Source organism: Mytilus trossulus, chromosome 2 (genome assembly GCF_036588685.1).
Source record: "Mytilus trossulus isolate FHL-02 chromosome 2, PNRI_Mtr1.1.1.hap1, whole genome shotgun sequence".
NCBI lineage: Eukaryota > Metazoa > Mollusca > Bivalvia > Mytilida > Mytilidae > Mytilus > Mytilus trossulus.
Window position 1 is genome coordinate 59,630,612 of NC_086374.1, and position 27,710 is coordinate 59,658,321.

Sequence of the window (27,710 nt, forward strand, 5' to 3'; positions counted from 1 at the left end):
GTTTTTGTGGGAATGCTTGTTATATAAAGATTTTTTTTCTATCTTGATTTTAACGAGATAGCATTAGTCTATAAATAAACTCATCATAGATATCAGACTAAATTTAGTATATACGCCAGACGCGCGTTTGGTCTACAAAAGACTCCAAAAAAGTTTAAAAGGCCAAATAAAGTACGAAGTTGAAGAGCATTGTGGACCAAAATAAACGAAGGTGACCAAAAAATTATATATGAATTACATATGTATTCGTCAAAATAAAAAAAAAGAGAAAGAAAACAAAAAAGAGGCATTACTGCCGAAGAAAAAAACAAAATATCACTGTTTAAGGAGGATCGCGGGTACAAAAAATTAAACGTTTATTTTTACATTACAAATTTTAGATATTTCACTATAAGTTACTACCTTATGATATGGCACATTTATCAATCCCAAAATAATCGATTTGATATGGCCCCAGATGACTTTTAAAATGTTTTTATCATTGAATAAACCTCAAAATTATCTCCCTTTGGTGCAAAAATGCCATTTTTTGGCATTAAAATCGAAAAATCTTCTTTAACTCACCAATGACCTATATTCTTTATTATTGTTTTCAAATAAGCTTTAAATAAACTAAATAATTGTAAAAATTTTACGATTTAGTTCTTTTTTTATTTCGATATTACCTATATTTCTCCTGTTAGTTCAACAGAAAAACGGACATTAACAAAAATGTATGCTTCTTTCGGAGGCAGATTGTGAGCTTAAATGAACGTTGACCCCATTTTTTTATTTCATTTTTCTATATGGTATATGATAAAGTTCATTTAAGAAAAAATATAGAGAAATCCTATATAAGGAAAAAAAATGATTTAGACCCGCGAGACCCCTGAAAGCTGACTTCAGTTTTCTATTTTAATGAAAATATTATTTTTTTAGTAGGGTTCGTGTTTCGTTTATGTTGTGCTTTGCTGACAGTTGTTTGTCTTTTCAGCATGTTTTTAAAGCTAAGTTACAAAAGATGGAGTTGGAAAAAAAATTATTCTGAGCATGTTAAGCATGATATTATCAAAGAAATATTATCCTGAAACCAATAAAAAAAAGTCAATAATAATATGGAAAATAGAAGTAAATAAATAAGGGTTGGATACATATTTGTTAACAAAGTCACCGGCGACATGATATGATATGTATAATTATTACTAGTATTCAAAGATGTATTCATCAGCGGTCTTAAGAAATGACAACAAGTACCATTGCGGTTCTGCATTTATATATAATTAATTAACGGATAAAAGCATGATAGATTCGGCGATTGGCTGTTTTTAAGCTTAGTTACAGAAAAAAGTAAAATCACAAAAATACCAAACTCCGAATGGACAACAGCTATAATATTCCTGACTTAGAACAGGCATTTTCCTAGGTAAAAAATGGCCCAATAACCCTGCATGAATAGCTAGCTAGAAAAGTGTACGTACTAGTTATTATAGGGTGCGGATAGGTCCAGAAAGGTCTGTGAAGTCCGTTTCACTATTTGTTGTTGAACAGTTTAGCAATCGAGCCTTAAATGTTCAATTGTTAACACACAAACAGACAAGCAGAACTAGGACGACCGAGAACAGTCACTTCGCCTGTCTAAGAGTAAATTATTTCTTTACCTAACTGGAGAACTTAAGAACACTTTAACTGACCAGATGCGTATTTCAATAAATAAAGTCTATTCAGTTACGATCAAGGTTACTGGAAATTCAAACCCTTAAACAAACGTTGGAAAACAGAAAATTAAAAAATATCAGAAAGCAGCAATATGCACAACCTAGATACATTCTGCAATTTCAAATCATTTCCTTAGTTCTATCACTGCACTTTTCACAAAAACAACAGTTTTATCACTGCAATTGAAAAAAAACAATAAATGTTTATGCCAACACCCATGTGAAACTATGGGTTGATGATACTTCACGAACAAGCAGTTCACAAGGAGTGGTGACGATCCATAGGTTGCAATAACATTAAACGGTACCTTTCATCACAACATGCACATTTCTACATTTTATATTTCTTTTGTGATGATCGAGGCCAAAATATTTGAAATTCAACAATTCTATACAAACTATAAAACATGATGAAAAGTTAATACATACGGGGTGTTTGACAGCCAGTATGGCATTATTGTTATATATGCAGTGATTATTATAGTGAAGAGGATATTGATATTGATATCCACACCAAAAATATTAAATACATCGATGGCATGTTTTATATTTTTTATTGTTGCAGTAATAAGCTTGTCAATTTCCAGAATAATAGATATTGCTGAAATTATACTTTTGATTGCTAATCTTTGTTAGATAAGACAAAAACGTTATTTCTAAATTATCTCCCCTTATATGTTGATTTATAGTAATTCATATCTCTAGATATAAGACAAAAATTAACACAAATGCTGTACGTAACAAAATATATTGGAAACAAAAAAATCTTTAAAATGTGCAAACAGATTGAGAGGCTTTGTTCGGCTATCAAAACGACAAGGGTGCTATTCATATTTCCTTGTTCTAAATAGTTAGGCAGTTTGGTGGTCTTTAGCATTTTATAACACGTTACAAAGGGCGGTTTGATTTATAATTGAACAATGAACTATCCCATACCTCATAGACATATTTTTTAAGTATTGGAAGGCAAAAACTTTATTAACTTTTTTGCACCTATGCGCGTTGAATTCTAACATCCCTGGTTTATGAGATTTTCGCCTTGTTCAATATGTACAAGTATTTCACACACCAAAACGAAACTTTAAGGACTACTTCAATATCCTTAGACCTATACGGGTATTATAAGACACAATGGTACTACAAGGAAAGTGCAGTATTATTTATGCAAAGTAAAACAATGTACGATTGCTGTTTATCTCTTACTTGAAGGCTTTCTATAAATATCAGGCAATACTTTAACCTGACATCACGTTCATGACAATCTTTAATATGCACTGTATGCGGGTTTTTTTTTATGTCATCTGTCGATAAGCTATGTACTGCCTTCTGGCTGTGTATAAGCTGTAGGGTAAGCTCTTGTTAGACTAGATAATAGTTTGTTGATGAATGTTTACAATTGAATAGCAACACAACGGGTGCTTCGAGTGTGTTAGGAGTAGCAAATCTCTCATATCATATCAGTCCGAAAATAGTTTTCTATGTGGTTCAAGAAGCATTTTCCACAAATGATACTGCCTTTTCCTTTTAACAACACTTTTTCTATTTATTCATGCATGGAAATTGAAATAGCCTTTAAAGTTTGTTTTATGTGTGAAATACTAGTACATAAATATACACAACAAAAGTGTTTTTTGAGCTTGCTTTTGATTTCGACATTTTGTTTTACTTTTTGTTCATAATCGAAAATAGAAAATATAATTCAAAAGGTGAAAAAAAAACAATACATAATGCCAATTACTAATTTGTTTTGAAAAAAAAAATATTTCAGAGATTGGAGTCGGGCAAATGCTTCGAATTCATTTAATGCGCCCATCTATTTTTTTTTATATTTTCAAACACCTTGAACAAAATCAATTCATGATATTCAATATCTTTCACAAGTTCGTTAAGTATACCTTTATAGACTTCAAAACTGCACTAAAAATTTAGTACTTCCATTCAAACAAAATCTTATCAAATAATACCACATAGGTCATTGTTATGTCTTGCAGGTCTTTGTTTTTACCATCTGTCTATTTCCCTAGATTCAGTCTTAATAAAGTCATATCCTGTGTGATTCGAAGGAAAAGTCTCGCGGTAAGTACTTTACGTATACAGTCAAGTTAACCTTTCTAAAATGTACGAAGTACTACGCTGTTTCAAAATTACCTCAGTTGTTGTGTTCGTTGAGATTTTTTGTAGAAAAAATGGAGGGAGTTTTATTTTTGTTTTATAAATATTTATAAGTTTGATCCTTTTCACCTGCTCAACTGTTACTATCATTTGGGTTTAAGCTACTGCGACGTTATTGTTTTTATATGACACAAAGAGAGACATAACATGGAACCGACTCGTGTCCAGCAAAGATAAGCGCCATTTGTTCTGAAGGTCACGAATAAGCTTAGACTATGTACGGGGGAAAATACAATAGTAAAAAAAAGTTATTCATCAGATATTTTAATAGGAGCTTATGATTAGACCTGGGAACATATTATGTAGCAGATAAAAATCTGATTTTTTTACAATTCTCTTTAATTGGTTTTCATGTAAAAGTGATACTTTCTATTTCTCTAATTAACTCAGTGCGTAGTAGTGGCTATAACATATAACAAGTGCATGGGTACAGACTTTCATATATTTATTTATTCAAAATTATACCCCAAAAATAACTCAACCTTAAACAAATTGCAATAGAAAGACATTTTGTCTGATGCTTGGTCCGTTTCTGTGTGTGTTACATTTTAGTGTTGTGTCGTTGTTCTCCTCTTATATTTAATGCGTTTCCCTCGGTTTTAGTTTGTACCACCGATATTTTTTTTGTCCATGGATTTTTGAGTTTTAAACAGCGGTATACTACTGTTGCCTTTATTTTTAAAAAGGTTAATATGGCCTCTATCACATATCAATAATGCTAACAACACGAGATAATTCTAAGTCACCTAAAACAAGATAATAGATATAGGCAGATGTGGTATGAGTGGCAACAAGTCTCCATCCAAATAACAATTTATAAAATTAAATAATTATAGGTCAAGGTACGGCCTTCAACACGAAGCCTTGGCTCACACCGAACAGCAAGTTATAAAGGGCCATAAAAATTACTAGACGTGCAAAACCATTTAAAAACGAAAAGCAACGGTCTAATCTATATAAAACCGAGAAACGCTTGTGAACCACATAAACAGACGACAACCACTGAACATCAAATTCCTGACTTAGAGCAGGTGCAAACAATTGTAGCGGGATTGAACGTTTTAATGGTACCAAACATTCTCCCCCTTTTATGAAACAATAGTATAACATCACAACATAGAAAGACACACTATAAAATATCAATAAGAAGGCTGAACTCAATAAAACATGTATTTTATATATATGCAACTGTTTTCGCCAGAAAGTAAAATATCATTATAATGATTGCATAGTTTGTTTCATCTTCGCTAGCCAAGGGTTACGATCCACTCCCGCTCTCTTCATAGTCATCTTCGCTAGCCAAGGGTTACGATCCACTCCCGCTCTCTTCTATGAAGAGAGCGGGAGTGGATCGTAACCCTTGGCTAGCGAAGATGAGTTTTTTTGGGATTTCTTTCGATATCAATAGGCATTGTGTCATTTTCTGATTATGTGTCATTGACGATTATCCCATATGCCTTCTTTTCTATGTCATTATAACAGGTTTGGATATGTTGGAGTTGGGTTAATTCTACCCTGTTTAAATGCATCAATATCAGGATCAAAAGCTTATATACATTTCTGAATCAACAAATGGAAGTTTTTAACGACCTTGACTAGCTATACAGCCCTTGCACGGTCGGTTTTCTGAATCAAACATATGATTATGTTTATATATGCACCCGGCGTTTAAGGAGCTACCATTTGATATTTAGAGGGGCTAGGACGAACCTATCTCTGTCTACTCAAAGCTCTTGTCCTGCATATTTGTTTTCAAATTTCATCCTAGCCCCTTTCCCCTAAAAATCAAATGGTAGCTCCCTTAGACAGACAGAATTATACAGAGGAAGGTGCACAGGTCTAGCCTACTCCTTAGGAAGTGTTATTTTTGGATAGATATCATCAATACGACATAATGGACAAACATTTTCTTGTTACAGATGGGCAACCATATCATTGCTGTTATTTTAGCTGCGGTTTTTGTAAGGTAAAAATCACAATTTTATTTTAGCGGATCATTTATGACATTTTGCATTTTTTTTATATACTTTGTGTTTGTTTCAAGTGTTTTAAATTGTTCATAATATTGATAACAATGTAAATGCTACATCACAAAGTGGAATTCAGCAGGATCCAGAAACCTCAAAGATAAAAATTGGAATTTCAATATCTACTAGTACAGATGGGAATTTTGATTTGTACTAATAACTATCAATAAAGGCAATATTATTGCTTTTAAAAATAGGGATATCCAGATTTGTACTTGAAGGATTCTGAATTCTACTAAATTTCAAAATAATCTAGGATATTATTAATTTAAAACAATGTTTTTCTTTTTTTAATATTATTTATCATTTTACAGCTGCACTCGATTAGAAGAAGAAAAATAATGATAATGTGATTCTACTTTCTCTACCTTATTTCAATTTCAAACAAAACAAAAAATATATGGTTAAATACATCAAACATGTTTTTATTTATAATACTATGCATTAATTTGCTTATATTTTTCTGTTTTAGGGGGTGAAAAGGGGAGTATTTTTATAAATGAATAATTTTGACTTTACTTGACAGAATTCTGGGAAACACACTTATAAGTTATATAAATTTTTGGACAATATTGAAAATTTAACAACTATTTGAAAGAGTTTGTCTCGACTTAGGACAAACCTGGATATCTTTATTTTTACCAACGGATATCTGAATTCTGTATTGTTCTAGATTTTAATACGTATAAATAAAAAAATGATAAAAGCCAAATAAAATATGATACATTTAGTGACCCAAAATTCCGAGATGTTTTGACAATGTCAAATTGAGTACTTGTACGTTTTAAATAGACGCAAAATTTAATAAATTTAATTAGAACATGTTAAACTATTTGTAGTATTGTTGCACATCCTGGAAGACCTGCCTTACAAGACAGTCCACAGGCTCGGGTTATTTTTCAGGCAGCTGAAAGAAATCGTACAGATGATGGTTTTATTACACCAGATGAATTTAAGGACATCTTTGCCACGTTTGATATCAATAGTGAGTTCTGTTAAACTTAGATTTGGATAACTCATCTATTGTTTTGATGTAAATCTGGTTATTTTTAACGCTTTTAACCAATTAGGGATTATGTATTAATTTCATAAAACCAACAATTCTAACACAATATAACATATACGTTAAAACTGATAAATTTCGTGACCATCACATCATTTTATGCAACTGCCGATAAGAATCACTTCCTATCGCGGTTGAGAGAGGGATTGGGGCCTTACCTTCCGCAACACCTGAAATCACTCCATGGTTTTGGTGGTCTCTTCGTTTTGATGAAGTCTTATTTTGTCTATGTTGTCTTTTGCAAATTGTTGACAATCTTTTGGTAGGTTTGCCATGGCCATTTTCCCAGTTCGTTTTCAATTGTCAGTATAGTTTATGAGTTTGAGCACTTCTCAATAATTACAGGGAGACGGATTTTTTCAAACTTGTTTCCGAATATCATATTTGAACGTTATGTAACATTGTAATATTAACTTATAATTTTCCATTAATAGATACTGTTTAAACTAATAATTACTTTTACCAGCAACATTACAATTAGAGTCAAGAGTTAAGGAAGTAAGGATAGTAACAGAAATCTTTATTATAAATTAACTGTGAACAAAACTTTGAATTTTTGAAATACTAAGGCTTTTTCTACATCAGAAATATAATACCTTAGTTAAATTAGTATGGCGTTCATTATCACTGAACTAGTTTATATTTGTTTAAGGGTCAGCTGAAGGATGCCTCCGGGTGCGGGAATTTCTCGTTACAATGAAGACCTGTTGGTGACCTTCTGCTGTTGTTTTTTCTATGGTCGGGTTGTTGTTTCTTTTATACATTCCCCATTTCCATTCTCAATTTTACATTAGCTGTATTTGGCAAAACTTTTAGGAATATTTGGTCCTCAACGCTCTTCAAATTCGTACTTCATTTGGCCTTTTTAACGTTTTTTAATTCGAGCGTCACTGATGAATCTTTTGCAGAGGAAACGCGCGTCTGGCCTAAATATAAAATTTCAATCCTGGTATCTATGATAAATTTATTTGCAAGGGTTTTGTATAATAATGTTCATATAGCATTAATTTCAGAAAGTTAGTCTTTTTGCATTATAATTTTGCTAGTATCAAGGATTCTATTTAACAATTTTTGTCCTTTTAGAAAAAAAAAATAATTCATTTTTACTACAACACAATTTTTCAAATACTTTATTTTTGTTTCTGAATTTTCAAAGAGTAATATTTTAATGCTTAAATATACTGACTGTATTTTACCTTTTATTAATTAATAATTGCTATAACAACACCTATTGTATTTTGTTTGTAGGCATAGATTGAATATATTTTTATCAAATGTTGGCATAGGTTGAAGACACCGACAATATATAAGACATTTACGTCCGCATCCTGTGCAAACTGGATGTAAATTTATTCATTCCACTCAGCAAAATGGACGCCCTCCTTTTGCAATGCATTTACTGCCGGTCGGAAGAGTACTGGGATAATAATATTTATCTACCCAAGGGTGTTAGTTTGGGTTCCTGTCAGAATCGGAAAAAGAAACGAAATCGCTTATGTCTGTGAAAACAACTATTGTTTTACAAACAGTTTATTGTAAATTTGCAGCTGATGGTGAGGTCAATGAAAAGGAGTTCTTATTTATTTGGAAAGACCGACAGCTAGGAGACTTATCGGCAGCCTCTAGTTTTTTCCATCACATTGACACAGATAGAGACAATTTATTGTCAGAGATTCCAGATATGTCTAGAACTTTCTACTACTTCGACTCAAATCGTAAGTGTTCACAAAATTATCATGCCTAATTTTCAACTGGTTAAGTTACAACGCGACTGAACTAAATATGTATTTTAATTGAGCAATACCAGCGATGTGATATGATTGCCAATATGAAAAGATGGCATCACAGACCAAAAGACGAACCTGTCAAAAAGTAGATGTGTTATGCATCACTTCTGTATATTTTTTTCTCATATTTTCTTCAAAAAACAAATAAAAGATAATAATAACATAACATTTATATGCATTTGCTTGTTTACAAAGGGATTTAAAAGTAATATGCAATACATTGTAGGCATTAATCGTTTTAAGTGAACGTAGTATTTTCAAAATTATTCTAAACGGACCGCTTTAAGCAAATTATATTTTAATCAGATGTACAAAATTGTTGCTGAAATAACCATAAACCATGGATCTGGTTACCCTCCCTTCAGATTACCCCTTTGTGTGCGCTTCGTGTTGCTCAGTCTAGTTTTCTATATTGTATTTTGTAGACTGGTGCGTGTCCGTTGGTTGTTGCTTTTTTTTTGCCATGACTTCTCTTCGAATTATGGATTTGAATAACCCTTTAGCATCTTTCTTATTCTTCTAAGTTTACACGATGCTGCTTTCAGATGAGTTTAATGTCATTGTCACAAATTATGCTTATCTTTTATTTTGTCTACTTTCAGAGGATGGAAAAATCAGCCTGGTTGAGTTTGTCATCGTTTGGATCAATCTATCTCACTGAAATTATCAAATCAATACCATAAACAATAATTTTGTTCTACAATTTTAAAATTATTATGTTTCAGTAAAATCTGATATTGATAAAATGCAATAAATCAAGCAAAGGGCTTTCAGTTAAATTTGACAGGTGTGTTTTTTTTTTTATCACAGTGAATGTAGAGATACAATTTAGTTATGACGTTCCCCTTCTCTCTCTGACTTTAATGGTTGCCGGAAAGGGTAATACATTCACCATTTTTTTACACTGTGTATCATTATTACCCAAAGTCTCATTTATTATCAAATGAAAAGGAATTAAGCCTTGTATCGGGTGACTAAAATAAATAAATATCGGTTTTACTGCAAATAAAGTGCATTAGAAAAAGGGATTTTGATTGTGATATCAAATCCGGTAAATAGTATAATACGGTAGGTCACATTCATGAAAGGGAAGGGGATTGTAGTTAAGACGTAAGGAACGTATCTGATATCATTTGTGAAACGGTTATTCCATAACGGTCAACCAACTCGTGATAGCGTCCGTAAAATTTACGAAGGGATGATTTCAACTTCATCATTTGAAACTCTTTGTTTAATAGCTTTCTTGTGAGCAGCAACCCTCTATCAAGAAAATCATGATAAGATTATAAACTTTTAAGCATTACTTTGTTTGAATTTGTCATTGTATTTCTTTGGTTGTATTTCTTAGTGCGGAAGATGTGTTTTTCTGGTTCTGCTAACGTTTAGGTAGTATTTTTTACCCACAAATGGCACTAATAAAACTTTTAGATTCCGTTTTTATGCCCCACCTACGATAGTAGAGGAGCATTATGTTTTCTGGTCTATGGATCCGTTCGTTCGTTCGTTCGTCCGTCTGTGCGTCCGTTCAGGTTAAAGTTTTTGGTCAAGGTAGTTTTTGATGAAGCTGAAGTCCAATCAACTTGAAACTTAGCACACTTGTTGCTTATGATATGATCTTTCTAATTTTCAAGCCAACTGTGACTTTTGACTCCAATTAATTTTACGGTCCACTGAACATAGAAAATGAAAGTCAGAGTTTCAGGTTAAAGTTTTTGGTCAAGGTAGTTTTTGATGAAGCTGAAGTCCAATCAACCTGAAACTTAATACACTTGTTGCTAATGATATGATCTTTATAATTTTAAAGCCAAATTAGACTTTTGACCCCAATTTCACGGTCCACAGAACATAGAAAATGAAAGTGAAAATTTCCGGTTAAAGTTTTTGGTCAAGGTAGTTTTTGATAAAATTGAAGTCCAATCAACTTGAAACTTAGAACATATGTTCCCTATAGTATAATCTTTCTTATTCAAATGCAAAATTAGATTATTACCCAAATTCACAGTACATGAAACATGGAAAAGGATAGTGCGACAGGGCATCCGTGTACTTTGAACACATTCTTGTTCCGACAATGAAACAGAGATTTATAATTGGAAAATTTCAATTTGATCGTGAAAATAAAAATCATACATAATGGCCAATGTTTCAAACATAACATAAAAGACATAACAGATGTATGTTCAGCCTTCAATGGGGACCATCTCATATTAATTATTTCAACCTTTGAAAATGTGCGAAACTTAAAATTTCAGACATGGTAGTTTCCTAGTTTTTGGTGGGGTTCGTGTTAGTTATTCTTTAGTTTTCTATGCTGTGTCATGTGTACTATTGTTTTTCTGTTTGTCTTTTTCATTTTTAGCCATGGCGTTGTCAGTTTGTTTTAGATTTTACGAGTTTGACTGTCCCTTTGGTATCTTTCGTCCCTCTTTTAATAAATGAAACTATGAGATAACATATACTGTATCAACCGGTCTATTTTCAAGACTTCAATTTTTAAATTGATTCAGTGATAAAAATCAAGAATTCTTTGTGATAAAATCATTAACTTTAAATTTTCCATTCAATTTAATAGAAGTAGAATATCATTTCAACATATTGAAGTTGTGGATTTTTTTCAACGAATTTTAAATGATCTTTTAAAAATCATGAACAAAATGTATTGTTCATCTCGAGATTTCGTATTTCATGACGTCATACATTATCTATACACACCAAACTTTGAGAACATCGTATTCACTTTACAAAGAAAGTAGGTTAAAATCAGTACTTTTCCAAATTTAATCTTATCAAAGACACGGTATTTCAGAGTTCATAGCCGCTATCAAGTGAGTGTTATACATATAAGTATAAGAAAAATCTTAATTATTCACATCATTTGCAACTCGAGTATCAGGTAAATCTATAATAATAACAACATTTGTGATACTTGTAATAATCGAACTAATAAAAAACTCGATACAATACATTGTCTTATTCAAATACATTTTGGAGAAACCGAAGTTTAGATTACGACCAAACGGGACGGACTGCAATCAATATTTCCTATATCGTTGTTCTGTATATCCTCTGCCACGAGCATACATTTCAAAGTTCATGTTGTTTGTATAAAAAACCCAAAAGATCACTCGGATCAAAATTTAAAGCAGGTTTATAATTTCGTGACCTTGTTAAAGAATGTATGAAAACATGGTCAAAATTTTGCCATCTGTTTTCAAGGACTTTCTGATTAACAAAGTCAAACACGACAAAATATATCACTATGTGTCAATATAGACGTCAATCGGCACGAAAAATTAATGCCCAAAAATAATTGTTAAGCTGATACCAAAATAGTGAACTTAAAATTGCAAAGAGAACTAGTAGTTTAATCGATTAAGCAACACTTACTCAACCAAAAACCTGGGGAAAATTTTAGTGCTTCAGAAGGGTAATCCATTCCTGCTCTATTAGTGGCAATCGTCATGCTAATCATAACACATAAAAATCTTGCGCTAAGTTGTGGTAGGTAAAAGAACGGATTGAAGTCATCGTTTAATCCGTGGTTACATATTATATATCACTTTATGCCTTCACAGTAAAGGGTATAAAAAGATATACGTACATGATTTCTGAAAGACTGACAGATAAATATGTTTCTGGTTAAGCTAGACCTAGTGTCTTTGGATCTCGATTTGCCACTTTTCCCCTCGACAAGTGGACTGACAAAATGTACATAAAAACATAAAAAAGTATCTGTTCATGAATTACACCTAACTCGAAAATAACGGTCAACAGATAACTAAAAAACAAAGTAAAACCAAAACAATAATATATGCAATACTGCATCAAAGAAGTGTACTCGCATTTCAAAGTACTAAAAAGTAAAATCACAAAAATACTGAACTCCGAGGAAAATTCAAAAAGGATGTTCCCTCAAATGGCAAAATTCAATGATAAAACACATCAAACGAATGGACAACAACTCTTATATTCCTGAATTGGAACAGGCATTTTCAAATGCAGAGAACGGTGGATTGAACCTGGGTTTATAGCGCTAAACCCTTTTATTTGTATGACAGTGGCATCGAATGCAATTACATATAAAACGATGCGTGAACAAAACATACATAAAAGGTAATATTGTCGAAATAGGGGTACAACAGTCATCACCGTGTCACAACCTCGCCTGTTTATATGTAGATTTGCCTTTCGCAATAACTGAAATTTGGCAGTACTTAAGAGTAGATTTTATTACAAGTAAATCATACACATTAAAGAATGACACAACGTTTGTTGAAAGTTATCTAATCAAATACAACCATCTTCAAACATTGCATTAAAATTGTAGATACTCTTTAAAACATTGACCTTATAAAAGCAGAATCTTAGTTTTGTCGTTTGATTATTTCAGTCGAAGATCATGGGAAAACAACTGATGACCTTCGTAGCAGTATTTGCAGTTTCCATGTGAGTTAAAGTTTTTTACTTTACCTTAAAACTTAATCACTTGATTGTCCATCAAAGAATTAAAACAAATAAATTCCGTCCAATTTTCGTTTCCGCACTCTTAAGCGAGTCAAAAACCGTTCTATAGAGTAAGCATGTTCTTTTTTTAAACTTGGATGATTGCAAAGCTTGAGCGGGAGCATCCGTGTCCTCTGGCAAATTCTTCTTTTATTTTTTTAATATTATTTCGAAATCAAGACAGTTTCGGAGACTCGGTTTTAAGGAGGTTAAACTTAGACTCTGATAATATATTTGCTACACAATTTCATGTCTTAACATTTTTATTATTTTAAGAGCAATTGTTTCGGGTAACCCTGGAACTACCATACAAGACAGTGAAGAAGCTAGACATTTATTTCATTTAGCAGATAAAAACCATGACTTCCTGCTAAACCCAGACGAAATGCATTCCGTCTTTTTAGACTTTGACTTAAATAGTAAGTATAGTTTGATAAGTTTTGGAACTAACTGTATACCCTTCCGGAGTCATTAGGTGCCGTTTGTACATACATTAGGTCGTTACGTTAATTTTTTCGTTTGAATTGTAACAGTTTTACATTTGTCATTTCTTGGACTTTTAAAGCTGATTATGCGGTAGAGACTTCACACATTGTTGAAGCCTTATGATGACTTATAGTTGTTAATTTCTGTGTCATTTTGGTCTTTTATGAAGAGCTGTCTCATTGGCAATCATACAACATTTTCTCCCTATATTTTTTAATGGGTTTAGTGTTATGCAATCTTATGTTTTGTGTGTTATGTTTTGAATATTAAAAATAGACACTCCTTAGTGCAGGAGTATTGCTGAAATCAATCTGTATATATTTGCATGGAATTTGTAAAATAATTTCAATTCACATTTCCTCGGACAAAGAGAACATGTGTCCACTGTTCCTATCAAAAGTTGTTCAGATACCATTGTTTTTACTACAGAAATCATAAAACTCATCTGACTTTGTTTCTTACCATAGATGATACACATATCTATGTGGACGAATTTATCAACGATTGGTTAAATGACAATTTGGGAACAGCATTAGAGGCCGTTACATTATTCCATCATCTCGATGTTGATAACAGTGGTTATATCAGCGAGAATCCAGATATGCCCTTCATTATGCACTTCTTTGACAGAGATCGTAAGTACCTATTTCTTGGACTTTTAAAGCTGATTATGCGGTATAGACTTCACACATTGTTGAAGCCTTACGATGACTGATAGTTGTTAATTTCTGTGTCATTTTGGTCTTTTATGGAGAGATGTCTCATTAGCAATCATACCACATTTTTTTATATTGTATAAAATGTATGGCAAAATAAAAATTAAAAACAGAAAGAGCAAACCTCCTTTAGCATAGTGTTTAATACCATACACTACCTATTTTTCAGTTGATGGACATATCAGTCAAGCAGAGTTTGTTATCCAGTGGGTGAAGATTAAAAACTCTTAGAAACCATGGCATCGGAATATTTCTACCAAATACAAATTATTTCTAAATGTTTGTGTTGTATTTCTCGCGAAAAGTTGTTATAAAAATAATACAAAATTCATCAGTTTCTTGCTTGCAAGATAAAATAAATATTATCATGTAAATAATGATACTGCAATGTGCCGAAATGACGAACCGAGCCCTTTTCAACTGATTGTATCTTATGTTTTGTTGTACTTCACTGATTCACAGTGACGTATTTTAAGGTTAAAACACAAACATGTACTGTCCGTAGAAAGACATATATTCATTCTCAGACAAAGCAGCTCTACTACTTCGACCAGTCAATATAAACATCAGGATGTAATATATGATTGCCAATAAGTTCAAATGTCTACCAATGCCCATATTGTTTAAATCAACCGTAGGCCACCGTACAATCGTTATCAAGGAGCAAATCCAATCCTAACAACGCTTCTAAACAATGCAGGTATTGTTGAAAATATCTATTTACCTTAAAGATAAACTCCCTTAAAAAAATCTATAATTTTTTGGAATGTACAAAAGAAATTTATGATGCTTGGTCCGTTTCTGTGTGTGTTACATTTCAGTGTTGTGTTGTTGTTCTCCTCTTATATTCAATGCGTTTCCCTCGGTTTTAATTTGCTACCCCGATTTTGTTTTTTGTCCATGGATTTATGAGTTTTGAACAGCGGTATACTACTGTTGCCTTTATTTATGCTGCTCTATCAAATTAACGCATTATACCGGTAAATACTAGGATTACATTTTGTGTGTATTTGCGCCAGACGCAAGTTTCATCTCAAAAGAATATTTGTAGGTAATAATGCCAATCTCAAAGTAAAAAAAAAATGTGGTATAATAGTTATACCGTCCTAAACTCTGATATCGTGGGCTGTACTTCAGAGTAGATAGAGATTTCACAGATTAAATCCACAATAAGTGCAGGAGAATTCTTGTGTACTGTTCGAAGTTATTTAATACCAAAAAAAATAATGAAAAATTAAATGATCATTTCTGTCTAGGGTTAAACTTCAAAGGCGCATTTTGAAATTGATTTAAAAACAAAACGTTAAATAGAAATAAGATGTGGTGTGAGTGCCAATAAGACAACTATACATCCGAGGCACAATGTGTAACAAGTAAACAGTTATAATAAGTTAGGCTTTGAACACGAAGCCTTCGCACACACACCAGCAAGCTATAAAGGGCCAAAACAGAAAAACAAAAGCTCTAATATATATAAAAAAAAAACGAGAAACTCTTATAAACTACATCAACAAACGACTACCACTGAACAGGCTCTTGACTTTTATGTGATCTAGCAACAAATTCTCAATAAGAATATCAATAGTGTATCATGTGTATTGATAATCAAATTGCAGTTGCATCTCTTATTGTTATTATATTTTCCGCTCATTTAATTTATTTTTTACATTTTTATATATTATGTCGGTTTATTTTGTTCACACATCGTTGTCAGTATAGTGGAATTGTATGCGACTGTCATACAAGTGAGAGGTTTAGCTACAGGTTTAACCCACAATTTTCTACATAGGAAAATGCATGTACAACAACAGGAATAAGTCACTTGTTATCAATTCGTTTGATGTGTTTGAGATTGAAATTTTGCTAATTGAGTATGGACTTTCCGTTTTGAATTTTCATCGGAGTCCAGTATTTTTATGATTTGACTTTTTCCTACATGTGTTTGCTCTATAATTTGTGTTATTACATAATAGTTATCAAAGGTACCAGGATTATAATAAACAATAAGACAACTATCCCTCCAATAAACAATAAGCAATGAAATACCACTTTCTATAATTATTCGTTTAATAAAACTCTGCAAACATTTTCTTTATTGATTTAACCAATTTATGATACAAAAATGTGTTTTAGCATTTATGCTCTGTTTTTTATATGTGACTGATTGCTTCCCTTTTCATGTTTTTTTTTTAATTTGAGTTTGTATAGAAAGGAATTGTCAATCATATATAAGATGCTATGTTGATTACTTTTTTTAAAACAAGACACACATCTTGATGAAGGAGGGACATGGAACCACCTTCAACATTGAAAAATTACCACACCACACAGAGCTAACTTTATATAAATTGAAAACATAAATTTAACCGACAAGGTATTCAGCAGGAAGATACGCAAATCCTTATGTTATGATGAAATCCCATCGGGTACATTTGAAAATTCGTTGATATCGTCGAATACTACATATCCATATACCTCAGTTAATAATGCAATCATACAGAACACTGTACATCTAACTGTAAACACGTTAACGCGTTAAAAAGTTAAACCTGCTGTATTTATATACAGCTTATTCAGGATCCTGTTTTCAGTGCATGTCGCCAGTTTGTTTGGAGTTCAAAAGTGTTTCTCGTTTTTCATATATATTACACCGTTGGTTTTCTATTTTAATTGTTTTACATTTGTCATTTTGGAGCCGTTTTCATCTTGCTGTTTGATGTGAGCCATGATCCGTGTTAAAGGCTATACTTTGACCTTGCATTGCTAACTTTTAATGAATTATGACTTGGATTGGCTCTCATACCACATCTTATATATATTAGAAGATTATTTATACAAAAAGTTTCAACAACAAAAAAAAATACAAATTTTATCAATGAATTTCCAACATAAAATACGATATATATTTTGTTATCAAGTGTCTTTACTTATACAACCAAATAGTAATATAATGTCCACTAGTTGCAATACAAGCTGCCCATTAATGTGTAGCCTGTAATTCAGTGGTTTTTGTTTGTTTATGCGTTACATATTTGTTTTTCATTCATTTTTTTTTTTACATAAATAAGGCCGTAAGTATTCTTTGAATTCTTTGAATTACATTGTCTTATCGGGCCTTTTATAGCTGACTATGCGGTATGGGCTTTGCTCATTGTTGAAGGTCGTACGGTGACTAATAGTTGTTAATGTTTGCGTCATTTTGATCTTTTGTGGATAGTTGTCTCATTGACAATCATACCACATCTTCTTTTTTATATTGCATTGTTTTTTTTCTCTTTCTGCAATTAATAAAGAATACGAATTGATAGCAATTGATTCAAAACAAAAATAAAACAGTCGACTTCAATAAAGGAAATTGCAAAACATCAGAACATCCGGTCTATCAGTTATCAATTTAGACGACCATATTGAATAAATCAAAATGAAATGGTTGTCATGGTTGTATGGAAAAAAGAATGGACGTGTGAAATTACATCATTCCAAATCGAACACGCACGAGCAATCAAAACGATTATGCATTTTCTGTCGACATTTCATTGCATTCTTGAAAATCAGTTTTTTTTTCTGTATCCATTGTTATTGTCTGGTTTAAAATAAAATAACCTATTGCTAAGACGATTTTAATTTTCCAAAGTAGTCACTTTTATGTCATGATGTACGCTATCTTTCCATTATTCATGTCACTCTCTCAATCTATGTGCATGTATTGTAAAATTAAAAAAAAAAAAAACCTACTACTTTTAAAATGTTTGCAATCCGCTGCTAGCAGGATTTTATTCCCACAAAAACATCTAGTTACCTCAATTGGTTTCAATCTACTGCTAAGAGGATTTAGATTTTCACATTTTTCACAACCACAGGCAGTGGTACATGCGCATGAATCTCCACATGAACAATAACATGATCCTTTCATCTTATGACAACATATACAGCTATCTCCACATATACAGTTGTCTCCACATCCACATTTGTTTTCTGTTGTCAGAAAACATGTTTTTCCTATAGATTTTTTTGGGTCATGTTTACTGTTGATACACTTTAAAATTATCAAAACAAAACCTAAGTGGCTCATAACTTAATGTGATAATGACCCAGAAGAAACACTATGACTGAATAAAACAGTCAAGAAGTCTCTGTAAGATTTTATACGATTTCATAAATAGCGAACTCATAAATATTTATAGAATTGTGTTTTTTTAAGATTTACATAATATAAAAACTATCAAGTACCTGAAAGTTTAATAGTCGTATACAACAGTTTATCCAGCAATAATACTTTACTCCTTTTCATCTTTTTTTTTAAATTTTAATTTCGGATATTACATTTTCGTTGCTAGTCCCTATAACTTCGTTACCTCCTGATGACACCAACGGGATTCTTCTCTATCGTTTTTAACTTATAACTACGCCTCTAATATAAAGCTACCACCAAACAATAAACTTAGTTTCGTATCTCTGATATATAAGAAGCTAGTAGTTATTTTCGTATTTAAAAGTATTGTAAATCTGATTAATACATTGAAAAGCCATTTACCATGATAAAAAATATAACGGATATGCAATGATTTGTCAGTATTAACATACAAAAGTTAAAATATAAAAATAAAGAGATGATTGCCATGAAGTAGATGTAAGCAATTATACAGTCAATCATGCGGCCTTCAACAATGAAGAAGTCCTATACCGTAGAAAAGGCCTCGACATGAAAATAATTGATTTTTGCATAAGTATAACCCACAAAAAAATATTGGACAGGAAGGATTACTAGAAAAGTTAGGTCAACAATGGTTTGTTGATTTGTTCGTCAAACATAGTTTTGCCCCATTCCATCTATCGGGGAACTAACAAAAGGTACACACAAGAAAATATAAAAGTACAAGTGCAGGAAAACATAAAATATTATATACTAGTATAATAATGATATAATAGATAACAAAAACTGAAATGCCATAAACACAGGTGTATGTAAAACGTTATCTAATCAAATGCAATACCTTGCAGCGGAATATAAACTGTTAAGTCGTTTGATTATTTCAAACGAAAATCATGGGAAAACTACTAACAATCTTCGTAGCAGTAATAGCAGTTTCCATGTGAGTTGCATACTTTAAATCTACATCACTGGATTGTCCATCACATGGTTAAATCATTGAATTGAGATTAACTTGCATTATGGACATTATTAAGGCTTTTTAAGTATAATATCACAATAAGGACAGATTCAGGTGTTGGGAGATCGACTTAAAACTTTGATATCTATGATACATTTTGTTCTTTACTACGACTTGATAGTAGTAAATAGGGAGTATTTACCTCCTTATTAGTAATTTCTTAGGCAACTGGGATCCGATAGTCATAGGGACCCCTCAATCAGTTGTCTTGAATACTTTCTTTAGGATTTTTGTAAAATTTAAGACAAAAGATATTGCTTTTAAAAAAAAGACATAAAAGTTGATTTAGAACATTATTCCATATATATACTAAATACACCTATTTTGATTTCGAGTTTCTTATCTGTTACCGTTTACTTGGTAACCATTCCTGCATGTGCGTTAAGTGCAATCTCATTGTTTATTTTATATGGAAAAAGAATGCCTTTTCTTTAGATATGTCCTAATGTCAAAACTTTTTTTTATTTTAACCTTTCGTGGATTTTTACAGTTTTCATAACGTATCCTCAGTCCGAGTTTTAAAGTTTTCCAAATATTTTTTGTTATCTTTTATTAATTTCGTGACAATAATTACGTAGATAGTTATCAAAGGTACTAGGATTATAATTTAGTACGCCAGACGCGCGTTTGTCTACATAAGACTCGTCAGTGACGCTCATATCAAAATATTTATAAAGCCAAACAAGTACAAAGTTGAAGAGCATTGAGGATCCAAAATTCCAAAAAGTTGTGCTAATACGGCTAAGGAAATCTATGCCTGGGATAAGAAAATCCTGAGTTTTTCGTAAAATTCAATGTTTTGTAAACAGGAAATGTATAAAAATGACTACATTATTGATATTCATGTCAACAACGAAATGTTGACTACTGGGCTAATGATACCCTCAGGGACGAAACGTCCACCAGCAGTGGCATTGACCCAGTGGTGTAAATAGTTATCAAAGGTACCAGGATTATAATTTAGTAGACCTTTCTGTATCGTTTTTACACCACTGGGTCGATGCCACTGCTGGTGGACGTTTCGTCCCCGAGGGTATCACCAGCACAGTAGTCAGCACTTCGGTGTTGACATGAATATCAATTATATGGTCATATTATAAATTTTCTGTTTATAAAACTTTGAATTTTTCGAAAAACTAAGGATTTTCTTACCCCAGGAGTACTTAGCCGTATTTGGCAAAAAATTTTTGGAATTTTGGGTCCTCAAGGCTCTTCAACTTTGTATTTGTTTGGCTTTTTAACTATTTTGATCTGAGCGTCAATGATGAGTCTTATGTAGACGAAACGCGCGTCTGGCGTATAAAATTATAATCCTGGTACTTTTGATAACCTTTTATACTATTAGTATCTTCCAAACAGAATTGTGTGTTAATTTTGGAAATACTTTTTATTATTTTAAGAGCAATTGTTTTGGGTAATCCTGGAACTACCATAGAAGACAGTGAAGAAGCTAGACATTTATTTCATTTAGCAGATAAAAATCATGACTTCCTGTTAAACCCAGACGAAATGCATTCCGTCTTTTTAAACTTCGACTTAAACAGTAAGTATGTTTTGGTCAGTTTTGGAACTAACTGTATACAACTCCGGGGCACCTAAGTGGCCAATGTACAAAAACAAATTACGAATTGTTGACGGCCCTACGGAAAGTATAAATTGTTGTGTAATTGTGTCTCATTTAGGCGCATTGTCTCATTTGCAAACATACATTGTACCTCATCTTCTTTTTATATTTTATGGGTTTAGTGTTATGCAATCTCAAGTTTTTGTGTAATGTTTTGACCATAATTTAGTGCTTGCAATCTTTGACAAATCCTTTTTACTGTAGCTTTGGTACCATTATTTAATAGAGAGCCACACAACTGATTCGATACATTATTTATAAAATATTTAATGCCGTTACTCCTATCGTGCCATCAATATTTGGCAATTTATACCCTAGAATGTAAAGTACTAAGTAATACAAATGCAATATTTTTATGGGAGACATGTTAGCTGTTGCATTGGCCCTTTCACTGTCGTCTGCAATATCAAAAAGAGAAGTTAGTCAATTTACTTTTATACATTTTACAACAGCTTATTTCATCCGTATTCATACGCCGCGAACAAAAAATGACGGAAACATTTTAATGTTTGAATGATCTAATTGTGTGTTTATATATTGTATTTTAATGTATGAATGTTAACTGTATACATTGCCTCACTGAATTGAGATACCCTCATTAACCAAAGAACTAATTGTTATTATTAATAATCTATGTCAGTTGTTCTAATGACAGCTACGTGGCATTCAAAATCGACACTTCTTAAAAGCGACAGGAGTATTGCTGAAACCTTTAGGCATGTTCTGTTGGTCGGGCAAATAACTTCGATTCCTATTTCCTTTGAACAAGTCAGATAATATGTGTGGTTCCCTTACCAGTCTCCTATGAACAGTATGTTCCGGTACAATTTCTTTGACTTCAGAATGTATACCTGTCAAAATTTTTCTAACTCTGTTTCTGACTATAGATGATACGTATATCTTTGTGGACGAATTTATCTAACTCTGTTTCTGATTATAGATGATACACATATCTATGCGGACGAATTCATCATCGACTGGTTATCTGACAATTTGGGAACAGCATTAGAGGCTGTTACATTATTCCATCATCTCGATGTTGATAACAGTGGTTATATCAGCAAGAATCCAGATTTGCCATACATTATCCACTTCTTTGACAGAGATCGTAAGTACCTATTTTTAGCGGAAATTGCCTGTAAAAAATGTGAGTCCTACATATAACTATGTTGAATTTTAAAAGCATATTGGGTTCTGGTATTTTACAATCTAAGATGTCGGAAGACACCGACCTACCTTAAAAGAAGACGATTTATATTTGATAGATTGTGAAAAAAATATAATGTTCTAAAGGAAGATGAAATGCATGGCTTTGAAATACCTCTAGATAGGCCGGGTGTCTTTCGCCATCATGATTGTAAAGTAGCAAAACCCAACATGTCTTTGAAATTGACTGCAAGTGCTTCATTCTTATCTTTTATTCACTGCAAATTAACATCGCGAAATACATCTAAACTGTATTATTAATTAGAAAACTATCAACTACGTAAATTTGAATAAAAATATAAATTGTTAAATAGTATTTGTTTAAATGTTATACATCAACCATTAACAGGTAACTCTATTTTGTATACATCCGTGTGTCTTTTTTTTCCCTTTTTTAAGAATGAACAGCATTCTATTTGAAAGTATCCAAGCATAAACAGTTGTGATGGTCTCCTTTGATCTAGATTTAAATTGCAAATTTCTTGAATTCATTTAAGGCAGAATTTCTTTCTAACCAACATTTTGTAAACGCTGTGTCGCGTTTGTTGGTGTTTTCTAAACGCTACAAAATTAGAAACAAATACATCGTGTAATAAGTCTTTACTGACCCTGTTTGAACTTTCAATAATACATGCACATGTTGCTGGTAAACAGACTTTTTACAAACATAGAAACAAATACATCGTTTAATCAGGTTGAAGTTAGAAACAAATGTAGCGTTTGTGTTAGACAAACGACAAACTGAAGACGTATTTTTAGCGTTTGCATGGTTTGTTAAATTTTATGTAAACTTTGCAAACGTGTGTTTGAAAGAAATTATCAAAACATGTGCGCGCTTAGCCGTTTGCATCGTTTGTGTTAGAAAGAAATGCGACCTCAGTTTCAAGTTGATTGGACTACACGTCAAAATCTACCTTGACGACAAACTTTAAGCTGAAGCGGGACAGACGAACGAACGAACGAACAAACCAGAAAACTTAATGTGAAAATTGGCTCCTTTTTTCTTTCAATGATGATATAAAAAAACAAGAATTTTATAGCATTCTAAATATGGCCTTTTAATCTAAATGAAATAAAACTTTGTAAGGAAAAGTAGGGGTTGGCAGGGATTTTTTTTTTTATAAAACTAGAGGATTGCGAATAAATGGCAAAAGTTTTAATAATAAAAGAAGCGAAAATCCCTAAGCGTTCTGTGTAATACCATATAATATCTATTTTTCAGTTGATGGACATATCAGTCAAGCAGAGTTTGTTATACAGTGGGTGAAGATTAAAAACTCTTAGAAACCACGACAACTGAATAATTCTAACGAAATACAAATTATAACTTTATTACTGTATTATTTCCCTCGAAATGTGGTAAAAAACACCAGTTTGTTGCTTGCAGTACACAATAGATATTATCGTGTTAATAATTATACTGCAGTGTGCCGAACTGACAAGTCCAGCCCTTTCCAATTAATTTTTATATGTTCTCAGGTTCTGTTGTACTTTACTGATGCAAAGTGACGATTTTTCTATATTGAAAACTCACAAGTTTACTGTCCGTAGAAATAAAAGACCTTCACAATCATGTCACTCTGACTACGCCGACCGAATTAGGGTTTGCTGTAGTAATGCCAGTAGGACAACTGTCCGAATGGCGTGCATCTATAGGTCACCGTACAGTCGTTATCAATGAGCAAACCCATTCGAACAATGTCCCGACTTCTAATTACAAATGTTATACGTAGATATTATTGAATATATATAGATATATACTTCAAACATATACAAAATTAATGATTTTTTTTAAATTTTCATTATTCAACACATACGGGAAAGCTGTTTCGTTTGTTCCTTTGAGCATTCTTATTGAGTTTTCATTCCTCTTTTTTTTTTTTTTTAGCGTATATGCATTTTTGTCTCATATCATATACTATCTTTCTGAAATTGTCTGCATACTTAAAAATTAAGAAACCCACTAGTTGAATTTAGACAATCAAATATTTTCAACAAAGTTTTGGTATTCCCCATTTCATATATGGAAACTAACTGCGCACCTCTCTTTGTCGACCTCTTCTTATTTTCATATATGTCGGAGTTCCTTCGGACACTTCTCAAAAACAAGAAGATCAAAGAAGTTAGATATTTCAATTTCACATTCACATATATTGATGATTTTCTTTCCATTAATGTTTATGAAAATAAAAATGTGTTTTTTATATAAAAAAAAATATAACACACAGTAAACCGTGATTACACCCTACCCCCTTGATTCTATTTTAAGGTGTGAGCTTTTCATCAATTGTTAAGTGGAAGAACGGCAATTAGAACGGCAATGTATGTTTTTGCTTTTTTTAATATATTATAATTGTTTTGCCCTGGTACGCTATTGTTATAGCGGCAAAAAATATAGAAACCCTAAATAAAATGCAGTTAAAAAACGCACTACACTCTATGTAACAGACTTATGTCTGCTCTAAGGTCGGGTTGTTGTCGCTTTGACACATTCCCTTTTTCCTTTCTCAATTTGATACAAAAAAAACTTAGATACATGTAAACATTGAACAACACTTTACATACAAAATTAAATTATAAAATAATGATTAATAAATGGACATTCAGTTCAGGGTTAAATTATAAATGCTCATTTTAATATTGATTAAAAAACAAATATCGAAAAGAAATAAGATGTGGTATGAGTGTCAAATTAAAAATCACTCCGCCCAAGTCAAAATGTGTTAAAAGTGAACAATTAGTGGTCACACTACCGCCTTCAACACTGAGCCAGGGCTCAAACTGAACAGCAAGCTATAAAGTGCCCCTAATCAAATAGCAAGTGTAACACAATTGAAACATCAAAGCTAGCGGTCTAATCCATATAAAAAAAGCCTTTAAAATTCTTTCTGAACGGTGTATTTTAACTCTGTCATATCCAATATATCTACGAACAGTCTCGAGAAATCTCAACAGATCCAGTGATTTTTTCCTTTCTTGGAGCCACAAGTTTCACCGGTCCTGTTGGCCTTCTTGTGTTCTTTGTTTTAAGACACATTTCGTCAACAGTCTCAACATCTGTGTCAGGCTTTCTAACAACTTTTTCTATTTTGATACTGTTTTCTCCATGTTTGACAAGTTCTTCAACTCTACAAGATCTGACATCTCTATTCCACTGTCGTATGATTCATCATTTTTTTCCTTATAGTGGTAATCTTGCTCATTTGGTAGCTCAATGTTTTCAGCACCATTACCCTGGTGACACCTTGTCATACGGTATGACGACTATAATATGCTGTCTTTTAAACTGTCTGTTACACTGGTACAATGTCAACTTCTTTGATTGAAGGAACGGGTTCTCTGGTGGTTCTGGACATCAGTACTTCAATCCGAGAAGGCAATTGTACAGTTGATGCTACAGATACCCCATATCAGCCTATCTGACCTTCAAAATGTAAACGGGTCTCTCTTCCGTTTACCCAAATATTACCTTTAGTGATATAGATCACACAACTGCGGCTCCTTTGGAAATTTAATCTCAATATACCATCTATATTGAGGTCTGCTACTACAGCTATATTCGAATAGACATATCCATTGATATTAATGTCAACAATGGTCTTCCCAAATACATTTTAACAAGAACTGTTGGTAGTCAGTATATCTCTGTCCATTGTTGACAAAACCGGCGAATTCATACTATCAAATAATTTCTTTGAAATCAAAGTTACTGTCGCCCCAGTGTCTATAAGCATCTTTGCTTTAGAACCATTTACTTTAACTTCTATAAACATGCCAGCCCATTTGCTAATTTATTTATCCCTATCACACCGTTTTGTTTTTCGTGTGACAATTTAGGTCCGTTTTCGGAGTTTGAATGTTCTCGTTTAACACTACTTTCGGGACAATCTTTCTTGAAGTGTCTAAATTTCTTACAACTGAAACATCCACGTTTCTTACGATTCTGGAATTATTGTTCCCGTTTCTGTTTCAAAGCTTTGACTTCTTGCTGCAGATCAGTCAAAGCTGTCTGCATGTTTTTAAGTAGCACTACTGTTTTGTCGCTACTGTCACTATTGTCACCGTCTCTGGTTATAACTCTTAAATAACCTTTACCTTCTTGCTTAATTTCGGCTTTTATTAAAAGCTTCAAGTTCAACAGGTTGTCGAATCGCGTCGTTCAAGTCAAAAGGTTTAGCTTGTTTTGTTCTTAGCCGCATGTTTACGCTCATTAATCCGTCACCTAGTTAAGGAAGACTTTCCGAAGCCTTTTGACGACGCTCCCGTAATTGCGTTCGGTACAATTCCGTTTGATTGGCAGGAGAAAATCTCTCTTCCAGAGACCTGACAAGTTCTTTAAAATTTTGTCTTTTATCCGTGGGTAGATTTCCTAGTACCCCTTGAGCTTGTCCTCTCAATGAGACTGCCAAATACAAACCCTTTTCTTCATCTGTCCAACCAATTATATTTGAACTGGCATCGACATGAGACTTGTAATCTATTAATGACCCCTTACCGTCAAACGATGCGGGCTTTATAATAGTTTTGCTTTTGTGGATAAAATTGTCTCCCCTTTATGCACGTATTTCGTCTTGTATAATTTTGGCATATTTTTCTTACGCCTTTCAGTGACAAATTTTTTCTCATGAACAGAATCTGAATAAGTTCGTATCTCTGGCGTTAATTTTTACCAAAGCTGAGATATGTTTATTTGCAATTACAGGCTATAACATAACTTTTGTCTTAGCCCCTACCCCAATGTGTGTACTTTGGAATATGTTGCTGCCTGTACCAAAGTCAGGATCCGGAATTCTAACAGAAGCAATTCCAGATTCAGATTGTCTTGGACGTGTTGCTTGACTAAAAGGAGTTGATTGAGCAAAGTCGGGGGCATTTTCCAAACTCCTAAATCTTAAGCACTCTATTTCCTTGTTTAATTTATATAACTCCCTGGTCAAATTTCTTGTTTCGACACTGTATGGGTCATACAACATTTTATCTTCTCTGTTCGGGACATAGTTTGAAGGATAAATTAAACAAGTTTTGAAATATATTTTATTAAACAATTTGACAATCAATGTATTTACAAAACAGTGTGTTGCTTCTTGCAACTAAGGACAAATAGGAAATAATGACAATAAAACAATGTGATTATTTACATATAATATTGAAGTTTCTCAGATCCCACCGCTGCTAACCAATTGTGTAGCGTGTTTGGCTTATGAACTATACATGTTCGTATCCTTTTTCACAGAATCTGAGATACTCCAATATCAATCTTT

At 32.5% G+C, this 27,710-nt stretch overlaps 3 protein-coding genes across 5 annotated transcripts; all 3 read left to right on the forward strand.

The window, feature by feature from the left end:
• Positions 1-3,013: 3,013 nt before the first annotated feature.
• Positions 3,014-9,522, forward strand: LOC134705281 (uncharacterized). Of its 3 annotated transcripts, none has more exons than XM_063564033.1 (6): positions 3,014-3,042; positions 3,686-3,770; positions 5,786-5,832; positions 6,733-6,878; positions 8,504-8,671; positions 9,346-9,522. In XM_063564033.1, exons 3-6 carry the CDS (start codon positions 5,786-5,788, stop codon positions 9,402-9,404), a joined length of 420 nt encoding a protein of 139 aa, XP_063420103.1. In that variant the 5' UTR covers positions 3,014-3,042; positions 3,686-3,770; the 3' UTR covers positions 9,405-9,522. The 3 variants fall into 3 exon arrangements, with proteins under 3 accessions (XP_063420103.1, XP_063420104.1, XP_063420102.1); XM_063564034.1 differs by having other exon boundaries at positions 3,719-3,770; XM_063564032.1 differs by lacking the exon at positions 3,014-3,042 and having other exon boundaries at positions 3,630-3,770.
• A 2,041-nt stretch (positions 9,523-11,563) lies between these two features.
• On the forward strand, positions 11,564-14,726 carry LOC134705283 (uncharacterized). The gene is made up of 5 exons (XM_063564035.1): positions 11,564-11,636; positions 13,134-13,189; positions 13,523-13,665; positions 14,200-14,367; positions 14,618-14,726. Exons 2-5 carry the CDS (start codon positions 13,143-13,145, stop codon positions 14,677-14,679), a joined length of 420 nt encoding a protein of 139 aa, XP_063420105.1. The 5' UTR covers positions 11,564-11,636; positions 13,134-13,142; the 3' UTR covers positions 14,680-14,726.
• Positions 14,727-19,432: 4,706 nt separating this feature from the next.
• LOC134705284 (uncharacterized) lies at positions 19,433-23,781 on the forward strand. The gene is made up of 4 exons (XM_063564036.1): positions 19,433-19,541; positions 21,020-21,162; positions 22,184-22,351; positions 23,672-23,781. The coding sequence occupies exons 1-4, from the start codon at positions 19,495-19,497 to the stop codon at positions 23,731-23,733; spliced, it is 420 nt and encodes a 139-aa protein (XP_063420106.1). The 5' UTR covers positions 19,433-19,494; the 3' UTR covers positions 23,734-23,781.
• Positions 23,782-27,710: the final 3,929 nt, after the last annotated feature.